The sequence below is a fragment of the Haliotis rufescens genome, unplaced genomic scaffold, assembly GCF_023055435.1.
Source record: "Haliotis rufescens isolate VD_foot unplaced genomic scaffold, xgHalRufe1.0.p SCAF_28, whole genome shotgun sequence".
In the NCBI taxonomy this organism is placed as follows: domain Eukaryota; kingdom Metazoa; phylum Mollusca; class Gastropoda; order Lepetellida; family Haliotidae; genus Haliotis; species Haliotis rufescens.
In genome coordinates this window covers 1960971-1975786 of record NW_025963979.1, presented here as the reverse complement: position 1 = coordinate 1975786, position 14816 = coordinate 1960971, and the positions used below count along the sequence as shown (strand labels likewise).

General features: G+C 39.9%; 1 protein-coding gene across 4 annotated transcripts in view; it reads left to right on the top strand.

Moving 5' to 3' along the window:
• The window catches only part of LOC124117940 (lethal(2) giant larvae protein homolog 1-like), a 211738-nt gene that overhangs the window by 9836 nt on the left and 187086 nt on the right, over positions 1-14816 (top strand). For all 4 annotated transcript variants that reach the window (XM_046479958.1, XM_046479955.1, XM_046479956.1 and 1 more), the window contains exon 3: positions 11092-11189. In XM_046479958.1, coding sequence (XP_046335914.1) covers positions 11092-11189 — 98 coding nt within the window. The remainder of the gene's footprint in view (positions 1-11091; positions 11190-14816) is intronic.

The window sequence follows — 14816 nt, the reverse complement described above, 5'->3', positions numbered from 1 at the left end:
GTCATTAACCCTCATAGTCTTATGGTGCCCGGACGTCAGTCAGCCTGCATACCGCTCAGCGCGTACTTTGCAGAAGTCGCAGTTACGAAAAACGTATACATTGTATGAAAAAGTGTCACGTTCTTATTTCTTCACACAACGTTACAAAATTGAACGAAATAGTGTATCTTTATGATGTCTTTCGGAAAGTTGTTGCAAAATGAATTTGTTTATATTCTCATGCCATCGTTGAAAGTGTGAGTAGCCATATTTTTCGTGTTTTTCGTGTATGTTTTTAACTAAGTTCATGTCGACTTGTCAAGTTTAGTCTTTTTCATTGTGTTTTCATTTTCATTGGCAGTTATCGATGTCATCATCGTTCACAAAGGCAAACCTGTCTAAACAAAGTCCGGTTTTTGTTTTCAGGTGGTCGAAAAATTCATCAAACAGCAAGCCCTCCAACACAGACACAAACCAGGACTTGGTGGTGATGATCTTGGCGCCCTAAAAACAGTTTCTGGCAACATCACAATCTGAATCTTGGAACTTCAATCTGGCCATATGCAGTTTTGACAACAAAGAAATTAAATGTGTTCAGAGGTTGAATTATACGAATAACTTTTCATGTCAGTGAGATCTCCGTCCGCTTTAATGAGGTCATTTACTTTGACAGGTCTCAAATGGCCAGACATGTTTGTTTACAAACGGGGACGTAGTTTTGGTTTTAACTGTAAAATGAAAATCATATGAAATAAATGAAAAAAATGATAATGTGAAATCATGTTGTTGATATGAAACTATGTGTCTTGTCTTAAAAATCTCGAATCAGTGAGATTGTAGCACGTAAAACATCTGAAGGGAAAGGCGTGGATTTGTGAATGAATGGGATGAGAAAAAAATAGTTCCGTTGTCCAATGAAAATTGATCTTTGTTCCACTGACCAATCAGCTTCGAGAATCACTAATTGCACACTGTGCAAATATCAAAAAGTTATTACACTGCATATTTGAGCCCATATGGGTAATAAGAGTACGATAATGCATAAGGTCAATATCCGGAGCGCTACGCAGTCGCAATATTCCTTTACTATCTATCGTAAACTTTGAATATTCACAAACAATAGGACTAATATCTTTAAAGGTATCGTAATAATCATCAACGGCTGGTTTCAAAAGTTCATCATTTACGGTTGATTGTAAAATTTCATCGTTAAGATTCGTAAAGCTGGTTTCATCAGTAACCTCTTCGATTGGATTCGGGTTATCTAAATAATCTAGATCAAAATCAGTCATTTTTATATTAAACATATGGTTATATAATTTCAATATAACAATGTCTTCGCAATACGGACGCAAGTTAAACCCACAACGTAGACTTCGAGATCCATTAGGGGTCAAAGCAATTCGTCAGTCTGTAACTATAACTTATAACCCTAGTACCATCGATCAGAATCAAACGCTTCTGGTTCACTTTCCTAATCTCGTCGCACACGACGTGTTAGTTCCGGGAACTGTCCGACTAGCATTTACGATTATTTTGACTTCTACAGACGTTAACAGGGAGCCTGTTCAGAACATAGGTCGTGCTATTGTTAAGAAAATTGCCATTAAAATTAGCGGTAATGAGGTTTGGAGTATCGACGATAGCGATGTATACTATTGTAAAATGGATCTCTGGAGAACGGATAAAGAGCGGGAAAATTTACAGTACCAAGGTATTTGTAATCGGAACACATTGAGACTGCGCGTGGGCGCTGAAAATGGTGATGGTACCGTCGTAAAAGATAAGGCCGTTGCCGACGCATTAGGTAACCGATTCTATATTCCCCTAGACTTTGAATTACTAGATTCCCACATGCCCTTTTATCAAGCATCCCTAGGCGATAGGTTAGAATACGAACTCACTTTTAATGACTACGGCAGAGTAATCAGAACCGGTGGTGAAGATGCTAGCTATTCCATTGACAATATGTCGCTGGAGTACGATATGATAACGGATCCCTAATAAGCCAGACAAATTCGTAACCATTATACCGGAAGTTTAGCCATTTTGTACGATCGCGTGCTGCGACACCGAAAGATCACGAAGGGACAAAAAAGATACGATGTGGAATATCAATCTAAACGTCCCCACGAGGTCGTTGAAGGGTATTTTAATGTTGTTCGAGGACCCCTCCGATGCATTTAAAAGAAATACCGAGAAGTTCTACAATCCCAAGATTACAAAAGTAGAATTGACTATCGAGGGCGTTCCTAATCAACTATATAGCCAAGGAATGCTAGCATATCACCAGTGGGATGAGATAAAAAAAAACCTTCCTCCTATAAAACGAAGCCCGGAAGTTATCGCAATCGTGAAAGATTTGTCTCTCGGGAGTGTATTGATGGGTGAATACCTCACCACGAAGTACGCGCTATGGCTCGACATGCGAACAACGGACGATGACCAACTACACGGCAGTGGGCGGAGAATAGAAAATGCTAGTGAGGGTGTCACTATACAGATAACGAAGCTCCAGGAAATGGCTGGTAAATTAAACATATATTTGTACGTGATTATGGATGCGCAACTTAATATACAGAATGGAAGATTCGTGCAAGCAATCTATTAATAATCTTTTACCTAAAGATCCGCACTGCGCTATCATATGCGGGCAAACGGGCTGTGGAAAAACAGCTTTTATTCTAGATATTTTACAAAGTCATAGGGACGTTTTCGATCATATTATTATTCTGTGCCCGACTATAAGCGTTAATAAAACATACCTATCGAGAGATTGGGTAATGAATGACGATGGGGTACACAGAGTCGATCCGGGCGATTGGTTACAAGACTGTTTACGAGACTGTCACGAAAAATACAAAGGAGAATCAACCCTTTTCGTAATAGACGACTGCAGCGTGAGTAAAGAACTCACAAAAAAAGAAAGATATGCTTTCGTATTTAGCATTCTCCGGATGGCATACTCAGCATAGCGTTTGGGTACTTACTCAAAAATACAACTCTGTCCTGAAAGATCTCAGCGAGCAGACCAAATGGGTAGCACTCTTTCATTGCAAAGATCGAGATTCATTCGAGGAATGTTTATGCGAAAATGATGTTATTTATACCAAGCTCGAACGAGATAAAGTCAGAAAACTGTTAGCGGCAATGAAGCACTGTAAACTCGTATTAAAAACCGATCAACCAGCTGCTTATGCAATTGCTTAGCAAAATTATAGCAAAAATATGGCAAAAATATGGCAAATGTAGCAAAATTATAGCTAAAATATGGTAAAATTATAGCAAATATAGCAAAATTATAGCAAAATGTAGCAAAATTACAATAAATTGAACATTATGACATAATGTGGTTCGAAATCATCATTCTTTTGCAACAGTTCATTATTACGGGTTGTATTGGATATGCCATATTATATTATGTTAGACTTAAATATCTCCTTAGGTATTACATTATGGAATGCGACAAACTCATCGAACAAATGCTCAAAGAATCTGAGCCTGATCAACATGTTGATAAATCTTTAGATAAACATAGAGAAAGACTCGCGGCTTTGGTAGCCGGTGGAAAATGTTCCCAATATTTGGGAGAAAATTATACCATCGAAAAAATTGATAACATGACCGACGAAGAAATTAAAAAACTGTACGCGCGTTACGAGTCTAGACTGGGAGCTACCATGACTAAAACGATAGGGTCGGCTATATTACAACTATACACAGTCATAGCTGGTACGTTTCTCCCTATCCCGGCAGAACATCGCATGTATTTATGCGAATCTCTAGAGAAAGACCCATTCATCGAACACGCTATAAGCGCAGTGAGCTGTGAGTTTTATCATAGATACGGAATGTTCTTAGCTCCGTTCACCACAGCTTTAATAACGGCTAGGTATTGTCAATTTAAACATACATGCCCACTTAATAATATAAAGAACGAAGTTCAAATAAATAATGGAGACTCAACAGGTGACACCACAACAGATTGCGAAAACGAAACAACAAGTGAACGAGGAACAACGAGTGAATGAGGAACCACCACCAGCGATTGCACCACAAACACAACATGTGAATGAGAAAATACTAAAAGCCAGAGTGACAAAGAATCCTTTGGAAATAGCCGCAGGAAGAAAGGTTGGGCTGGCGAGGAAAGCGAAATTAATAAATAATTCAAATATTAATCTGATTAAAACATAGGCACTAGTAGGAGTTGCTGGTATAGCGGCTGTATGGTTGTATTATAAGACCGGAGAAAAGAAAACGTCACCCCCAATGCAACAACAAGTTCAATTAGAGGTTAGCCCCCATATAATGCTATAAGAAGCATGACTACTCCAGTTACAGACGGTAAAATGTTGGTAAACGCAACGTATCATTCAGCGGTGGTCACCGGCTTGGCCATTGGCTATGCCCGTATAGCTAAAATGACTACTAAAGCCACACCTCCCAAGCTAGATTTTAATGGATATGATATCGGAATGATGGTTCTGGATATTGGATTATCTATGGCAACGAAGGATATACTCATCAAACAAGGGCTTATCCTGGAAGACATAATGAAGTAATTAATTAAACATTTGAATATTTTATATTCATATACTATGGCATCAATTGCAATGATGGTCGGTGGAGCTATTGTTAATGCTCTAGCTTTTTCGGGGAGTAATTTTTTATTTTCTAGTATGTGAGGTTCGGAGCAGAAAAGACATAATAAAGCTTTAGAACAACTAGAAAAAGCTCAGTCACAATGGGCAAGAAATAGGACATTAAGATCATAGACTTTATTCATGAAGAACTGCGTAAGGAAGGACATTCAATTCAAACATTTAAGGATGTCGAATCTGCCATGCATGAATACTTCCTCGTTTATGGGAAAAAACTTGACCCAATACCGAGACCAACAATGAGTCAGTTTTATACACCGTCAGAGGCTCAGAAAAACCGCGAGGTCGCATTTGTGATAATGGGGTTATCTGCTGTATTGATTTTCAGCTATACCATGACCTAGTTAGCTAATCTATAAATATTATATTATATTATATAGACCGCTGTCGTATAGCTTGAATATTGCTGAGTGCGGCGTTAAACAACAAACCAACCAACTCAAGAGGGACAGGTCAGCTGAAATTGCTAACGCAGAAGGCAACCTCTTAAACACTTAAAGCAACAACATCATTATTTCAGGGCAGAAAAGGCAAAACAGCGGTGAAAGTTATTGCAGTGTTGAGATAATGCAGAAACTTAAGTGTTTCATGCATAATAATGAATAGTGTTATTTTAGATGCAGCTTTTACTAAAAATTATTATAGAAGTTATTCATAAGAAAAACACTTTGGTACAGCTAATTGCTATTGCCAATTATAATTTAAGTAGGGGTAAAACAATACATAGGTGTTCCGGTGCATCGTGAGTTTTCATGTGATGAAACGATACAATTGAATATGTTTTTTTCTGTATCGATACAAGATGATACACTTGCGAAAATAATTTGCATACTACTCATTTAATGACCCCCACCCCTGCTTTTTTGTCAGTTAAATATTTTAAATGTGTTTTAATTAGCTTTTCAAGTTCACTACTAAAAATGTGTTTACAGCCAGCTTTTCCTTTGGAACCTGCTCTGAAATATTTATAGACAAGAAGTTTTCAATTAATTTGACATAGTTCAACACAGTTCAACAAAACTCCGTGAAGACTACTGTTATCTAGCCATTTCGCACACGAAAACATTATGTTGACATATAACTGACAAACAAATTACTTATAATGAGTTGATGCTATGCATTTGCGATATACGTATCCATTCTCTGTCATCTAAGCTTCATTTCAAAGAGTCAATAGCTGAATCAGGTTGCTGTAAATAAAGTTGAGTTAGTTTGATCTGCCGATCAGCTCACACGATTTCACCGAAATTAATGTAAATAATATTGAATAATTCTTTAATGTGAAGTTTACATGATATGTCTTCCATTGGACGATAGTTCAGTCATATGACTGCGAAGTTGACATTGCTCCGACGCTCTGACAATGTTTGGCCCTCACTCAGTGAAAGTTCATGATGAGCAATTTGTTTAATGACATCTAACGAATGTCTAATCATGCCCACTGATTTTGAATCTTCCCATACATCTCAAAATGGAAGAGGAATTCAAGAAAGGGAATTGTGTTGTGAAAAGAAACACTCATTTTTTTCATGTTACTAATCGATCAAGCACATAAACAACACAAAGAAATGTCTTGGGTTAACAGAGAATTCCTCCCAGCTACTTAGACGGATGGTGTCAGGGCCAGAAATGGCACATGTTGATGGTGATTTGAGGCTTCACAAGATTTACTGAGAAAGCAATCAGAACTAGATGCTAGGCATCATGAATAGAGGAGAAGTGTTTTGCAAACAAAAGACAGGTCCAATCACTTTGTGATGTATACACCTCGTCAAAAATATCGCACCACCCCCTTTTTTTCACTAAGTAAAACTGGATCTTCAACCTCATAAAAATGGTGCATAGAAAAGCACATTAAACTGTTTATATGGCCTCATGTGAGCATTCAGTCAGAAAAATTGACAACACAAGACCGAATTTGAACACTAATTGAGGGTTTAATTGTAGCAAACTAAAGTTCACTAAAATCACCGTGAAATAAGTATGGCTGCCAGAGTCGTTACAACAGACACACAACAGTTCACATTTCATTAATGTCGAACACACTAGTAAGGTCCACAATGACTGGCTAACTGAGTATCTGGTGTAACTGCCTCGCACATGGATAACATGTTCTACAAGCCGTCTCATGCTGGTCATCAGACGTCTGAATCTCTGTTGGGGTAATCTGCTGCCACTCATCATGCAATGCATGGGTCATTTCCTGAAGGTTCTGAACTAGAGGATCCCTTGCTCTCGCCCTACGTCCCAAAATGTCCCATAAATGCTCAATAGGATTAATGTCTGGACTTCTGGCAGGCCAGGGTAGTGTCTCAATGGCGTTGTGTTGGAGATGCTGAACAACAGCTCGAGCACAATGTGTTCTGGCATAATCGTCCATGAAGACTGGACGTGTGAAGAGAGCATGGTTATCGAAATGAGGCACAACAGCACCGTCCAGGATCAAGTTCTGGTACCTCTGTCCATTCAGTGTTCCGGCAACTGTGATGAGGTCAGGTTAATAATCGTAGGAACAACACCCCCACACCATGACGGATCCACCCCCAAATGGAACATCAGCTTGAAGGTTCCTCTGATCATCATGATCATATGCTGTGCCTCTCTGCCTCCAAACTCGTGCCCTCCCGTCTGTATGATGCAGCAAAAATTTGCTTTCATAGGACCAGTGGATCCTTCTCCATGTCCTCAGGTTCCAGCGAGCACGTGCTTGGCACCAGGCTAAACGGGCATAGCGGTGCTGATTTGTGAGGAGTGGACGTCTGATTGGTCGTCTTGCTCTCAATCCTGCAGAATTTAGGCGTCGTCTGATGGTGCTGATGGACACTCTGTTGTATGGATGCCATCCATGTCGCAGCTGTGTACAAGTAGACTTAGGGCTTCGTCTGGCTTGGCGTACGAGAGCACGATCTTCCCTGTCATTGGTTTTTCTGGGATGTCCAGTCCTCGGTGCATCCTTCACTTCACTGGAAGCAGTATGCTTACGTATTAGCCTGCTGATGACAGTGTGATTAATGTTCAGTTGTGCTCCAATAGCACGACATGACATACAAGTCTGTGCATACCAATAATTTGCCATCTTTGGTTCCGAGGCACTGGACGCTTGGGCATTTCACTGATTGGTCAAAATAAGGCTTAATTTATGCCTAAAACCAAATTTTAGCTGTGTCTGCCAGGGTGTGTTTGATATTATGTTCACAGATGGTGGAGTATATGAAATATGTACTTGTAGTTTAAAAAACCGAAAATTATAATTTCTACTTTTACTCTAAAATGTGAGATGCGATATTTATGACGAGGTGTATATTTGAGGATATGGATAACCCATCTCTGGAGAGAAGCTGTTACTGTTAGATATGAACGACATCATTGCAAGTACTACAATAGACAATTCAAAAGGTGGAACAATGTGCAGCAACACAGTTGAACAACTTTGGACAGGAACATCCATCAGAAAACTAGCAGCCTTTATAAACCAATCTCAAAGAACAAACTTTGTCTGTTTTCTTGCCGACATCCAAGTCACTACTAAAACCAAACAAGAAATTGGCTGTCAAAGCACACAGTGGCAAGCTTGCAGACTTTGAACCTGTCAATCAGTCTCAAAGTTTGGCAAACTACATTCTGGCAATAGAAGTGATCTCACAACATGTACAGAAACACTCTCTACAAGTACAAATAGCCATCTAGAGATTATGCATTACTCTTAGATGGGGCAGCAATAGTGAAATTGCAAAGATCTAGTGGGACAGGGATGAATTTTGAACCTAACATATATTCAACAGACGTTTTCATTCCATTTGTTCAAAAACAGCTTAAGTGTGTGTCCAGACTTGACATTTGTTTGTGATGAGTACAGTCTCAAAGCAACAGCAAGAAGCAAACAAGGAACAGAAGTCACATGCTGCGTTCAACCGAACGGCAAAATTCTTCACACATGGGAGGCGTTTCTGATTTTGTTTGTTTGTTGTTTAACGCGGCAATCAGCCATATTCCAGATATATGACGGGGGTCTGTAAATAAACAGGTCTGGACCAGACAATCTAGTCATTGGCATCATGAGCATTGATCCAAATGGGATCGATGACATGCATCAAGCAAGTCTGACCACCTGGTCCCGTTAGTTCCCTCTTACGACAAGCATAGCATGGGTTGCTGAAGATCTATTCTACCCTTGATCTTCACGGTCCAGCATTTTGGAGAATTGATGAGGACAACAGAGAACTGTTTAAGTTCTTGGCTGAACAAGTTATTTCATTAGAAAGTGTGGATAAACAAATAATGTGTACTTACAAGTAAACAGATTCTGTACGCCAAAGGGTCATCAGACTTTGTCAATGATCTGCATCCATGTTCAGTTTAAGAAGCAAACAGAAGACTCTTTTTGCACATGTCTAATGCTGCCAGACAAGGTCGTGATTGGATTACGATTGGAGCAGTTGATACTGATGGCATTGCCCTGGCCATTGCATTGTCCTGGCCATTGCATTGTTTGACAGAAAAGATGTGTCTCACTTGTGGGCCCACTTGCACACAGCGATCTTAGCGCTAAGATGATGGTAACTCCCATACTTTAACATAGGCTTACAATAGTCGTAGCCCTAAGATTGCTTTGTGCAAGTGGGCCCTGGATAGCTTTTGAAACTGGCAAACAATTCAGATATGCTGGAGTCCATAGACCAGAGAAAGCCTGTTCACTTCGAGCTTTACTGGCTGTGACCATACATCTTCTTTGCGGGAAAAGGGAAAGAAAAAAACAGGATGGGAAACATGGAATGTGTTTGATGAAGCAACAGAGGCTTTTAATCTCATTGGTGATGTACCAGCCAAACAGGATGTGATGAACATGATACCAGTCCAGGGGTCCGGAAACCGTCATATGCGCCGGACATGTCCGATTGGGAATCTCAAATGTCCGTTTTAAAATATTGCTTACCGGACATTTTAAAAAGTATTGTCCGGACATTCTGAAATTTTGACCGGACATGATCAACAGTTAGGACTGAGCAGTTTCTGTCTGCAGTTGCAACACAATGAAGATTAACTACACTGACAAGCTTTGTTTGTTTTGATTGCTGTAAATACATCGTACCTACATGATAGTCCAATCGGTCAATCACTGTAATAGGCAATAAACTGAGTTGACACTGATTAATTGAGGATTAATTACTGAGAACATCTTGTTAATTTGAGTGAAAGGTGTTTACAACTGTACATTAATACCTTGCATCATCGATGTACCTCATTATCCTCACAATGCTACGATACGTAACCTCAGACAAGAAGCGAAAGCGAGACGACAGCCAGTCGACCGATGCAGATTAGTCGAGCGGATCTGCCAAACCCTCAAAGTCTGGACGATCATTTTGTAAGTCGTGGCTAACGACTTTCACTTGGTTGACATACAATGAGGATTTGCAGATTTTATTGTTTTCAGTAGCTAGTCGTATATTGAATCTTGATTGACCGCCATTTTGCTTTCTCGGACAATCGATATCCAATTTTTTTATGGTCAATAAATAAGTACAGATGAAAAAAGTATTCAAATAACTATTGCTATCAACGATATTTTTGTATTTGTGATTAAATTATCTGTCTTGTTTTTAAAAAAATCTTTAGATTAAAAAAAACATTTCCCGTGAGGTCACGTGATAACCAAATATGGGATAATAGTCTCGATCCAAATGTTACAACGCGTACACTTGAGCAAACTCATGAATATAACTCATGAATATTAATTAGACCGTTCACTACGTTAACAGATCGTTATTATAAAAGAAACAAACGTATGTTTTCCATGTAAATCTAAAATGATATTATTTGTTATTAATTGTCCGGTGAATTAAACAATTTAAATTGAAACAATTCATAATTCATCATATTATGAATACGTAAACTTGTAATGTGTGTGAAAAGTCGTACTAAAATACGCTATTTGAAGGGGGCGTGGCCTAAATGCAAATGTCCGATTGGGATTTTAAATTTTCTGTACCAGTCATTCAGCATTTTGTGGTATTAATGAATGATTGGGCCAGTATCTGTACAAGAGTTGATGAGGCAACCAACGACTTATTCATTACGACAGGTAGATCAATTGATTTCGTTCTTCCACATCAGCTGCATTGTACCAACATATGAAAAGACCTGCATTTCGTTGCTGGCCATGACTCGTGCTAAGACATGCCAAGAGCTTCTGAGATGCAGTTGTAAGTCTGAGAAGGGTGCAGAGCAAGGTGTGACTGTGTTGTGGCACCTTTAATTGGTACACCATGTGGCATTTAATTTTCCCTAACCTACCAAAACCATTTGCCATTTACTGCATATTTTAATAGAACAAATTTAAAGGTGTTTTCTGTTGTTACTGTATTCACTGTATGAGCAAATGTGTGTGTTCATTGTTCAACTTTCTTTAATAGCTGTGTAGTTTAATGTTTTTGTACTTATTTTTCAGTGTGTGGACCATGGATTTCCAAGCAAACCCAGTGCCCTGGCATATGACCCAAAGCTAAATTTATTGGCAATTGGAACCAAGTCCGGGGCTGTGAAAATGTATCCTTCAGTTCTATGATATGCATGGTGCGAGAAAAGTTGATGTATGTACAAATTGCTTGATTGACATGTTAAGGTTGGTTGTAAAATTTTGAATGTAAAGGATTTTACAAATAGATTGCGACCTGTTTATGTTTTTTATGGCAAAGTTTATGCCATTGTCAAGTTTGATGCATATCATTGAGATTACCAAACACGAGAAATAAGAATGAGTAATACTTTATGGTAAGATTGAAGCCATCAGGAAACCAGGTTTACGTATCAATTAGAATCTGCAAACAAATCCATTGTATTTTTTTGGCAGATTGAGTACACATAATACAGCCACACAGTGTGAGAGGTTTGTTTATACAACTATGCTTTATTGGATGTGCAAAAACATGTTCCTCTGGTGTAAACGACCAGTATTTCACAAAGAATTGGGAACATGAATATTGAATTTGACCTACAACACATGTTTACATGTTCTTTATATTTGTGGTAAGTAACAATCCACCTTTGTTAAACTTTTATGTGAATATCTGAGATTTTGTCAAGAGAAAACAGTAAGAAACAGTACATGTTTTCTGCCAAAAGATCTTTCAACATCTATCAGTGAGCAGTTCATTACATCATCTGCTTTTGATATCAGGCAACAAAATCTTATCAAATCATTTTTTGTCAACACATCTTATTTTTTATCTTATCCTTTTCTTGACCTGGGAAACGGAGCTGTGAGAGGTCGTGGCTACAGAAAACGTTGTACCTACCAAGTTGTGTCTACCAAGTTGTGTGGCTTGCACCCTCACAGCTGACCCCACGTGACTGTGAGCGACGTCACATATCACATCACTGCTAGTCACTGGACTGTACAGACGTATCATGTAGAGTTTATTATGGTGTACTAACATGTTTTTTCCTACTTTAGGTTTTCCCGTGCTTTTCACGAGCATGTGTGTTGTACCTCCCTCTATCTTGTTTGGCCATGCTGTTGTGTTTACATGTCTTGTGCTTTAATAATTCAGAGTCTATCTTAGCCCTTCTTTCATGTATTAAATACCTTTCTATCAGGTGCCTGTTGTAAGTGTATATTTATACTCTATACCTTGTCATTTATCTCGTTAGCTTTTCTAAAAGTGCCAATGCCACGCTAGATGCATCTCCCCGAGGCAAGAGAGTTAACTGACTATAAAAGTCCAGTTTCCACCCTTGCCGAACTAGGTTGGTATTATGGAGTTACATTTTGGCTGTACTAACGAGTCTATGCATGGTCCAATCACAATCGCGCACCGAAATCGAAAACTGGTTTGTAAACTGTTGTGCAGATCTTGGTCGATTGCAGGATTTGCAAAGCATGTGCACCACCAACTCGTTGTCAACAGATATTTTTCAAATCATTTCATGTTTTTAATCAAGGTGCTCGCGTGATTTGATGCACTTCGCGATGTAAAACCCGTTTTATCACAATATAGGTCTTCATTATCGATCAGATCGTCTTGACTGGGCGCCGCCATTTCGTTTGAAACAAATGCAAGTGGTACAAGAGGTGGAATCTGATTGGTCCATAGGAGAGGTTTAGAATGGACATAACTTGAAATAACCACTGGTGGCGCTCCGATCGAGCCCAGGAATTCCAGCCTAGCTAGACAAGGGTGGAAACTGGACTTTTAAGATGCGCAAGATGATGATTTTTCCAAGTTATCACTCACTCAGAGCTCATTGTTTTAGGAAACTTGATTTTCCCGTCCATACCTTTGAAATCGCGGACAATGCGCATACATTGGACAAAAACCTACATTGTATTATGGGCTCCTAGGTCCACCACTCTTCGTATGCCCAATAATTGGCTTGCATTCGTTGAGACGGAAATTAGGAGATCACTGAAACCTAGTCCAAAACATGATATCTCGTAGGTTAATCCCTTCAGAATCGATCATTTGAGGACCATGATGTCGTTTCAGCAGCGCCAGATTGACCACTTACGCAACCATCTACAGGCGGCCTTGGCCGAGATCACAACCACCAGGCATTTAGGTTACCTTGGCCTGACCAATTGGGATTCCCAATTCAAGAGGCAACTATTACGTCAAACCTGGAGCACATTCTCTGTGTTCAATGGTACTATAATGGGAACTCATGCACGCATCTCCAGCTTTGCCCGCGATGAGACAGCGCTAAAAGCCTTGAAGCACGTCTACAACCAATCCAAATTTAAACCAGCAAAAACTGGGAATTATCACCCGAGGCGTAGCTCGTTAAATGCTTCCCCTCAGACAACTCACTCCTCTTTTCGTGGCAGAGGTTAAGATTGCTCTCACTCAACCACAAGACAACTCTCAACTCGGCCATCACCAACAAAAGTTCAAGAGTGGTGACCGCAGAGGGAAGTACTTACACCTGGCACCCAAAGTCTAGGATCTTCCACCGCCAGTCGTTATGGTCGGTGATTGGGCAAGTTCTGGGCCAACTGGGTCATATTTGTCACAAACATCCTCAGCCACGGGTACCGGTTCACCCTCATAACGCTGTGAACATAAGACTGCTCAGGACCAGAATCAATGCCAACGAATCCCTGATCAGTTTCGGCCAACAGGATGGTTATCTACATGTGCCCATCCCCAGGTTCTACTTCCAGGGATCGTGAAATGACCAAGATCCCAGAACTTCAATCACTTTTGCAGTCATTTCGACTGGATGATCAATGTGCCTAGTTTCGTCCCCCTGCCTGGGATTTGAATGTGTTACTAAAGTCACTCAACTTGGCGTCTTTTTTCAATCTTACCAAAAAGATGGAATTTCTACTAGCCTTGGCGAGTTAAACGCCCTTGACATTTCCTGAGTAAGGTTCGAGTGCGGAGCGCACAGTGCTGTCAACCTCAGGCTGTGCTGGGATTTCATTGCAAAAAATCAACTCCCATGACAGACAGATCTTTTACCGTTCTTTATCTTCGATAGTAGGACCCAAAGATGAGGACAAACAACTTTTGTGCCCTTAGTGTGCCCTAAGACACAACGTGGATCTCGGTGGAGGTCAGTCGAAACACTATCGCACTGTGGCTGTGCTCCATCATACTGCAGGCGTATGAACTATCAGGCTTGGACCTGCCAAGAGTCAACAACCTTTGAGATTCGAGCTGTGGCTTCGACTATGGCTCTTCACAGCAATTGTTCCATTCAATGTATTATGGAGGGTTGTTTTCTGCCGCTCGGATACTGTCTTCGCCAGTAATTAACTCTGAGATGTGCAAGAGGTTCATTTTCGGTCTCCTGGTGGTAACGCAACAAATCACAAACCTCAGGCGAACCTGATTACCACACCTCGGAACTGTCCCTGCGACCTCTCTGGTAGTTATTACACCAGACTAGGGGGCTCAGTATCCATCTTCCAGTAACTTTTGTTTGAATCTAGAACTTATCTTACTTATACCGTTCCATGACTGGATATCGATCCTCAGAGCACCTTTAGAATACAGTACCACAACTTCTTGTGAGGACGATCACATGTCTCAAAGACAGCAACCAGTTTTTGTGAGTATCCGCCGGACGTGAACTTGCGACCTTTGGATTGTTAAATTGTTTGATAGGCATTACTTGATGGATGACAAGGTAGACACAATTTTATGGATAACAACTTCTTTAATACTGTAA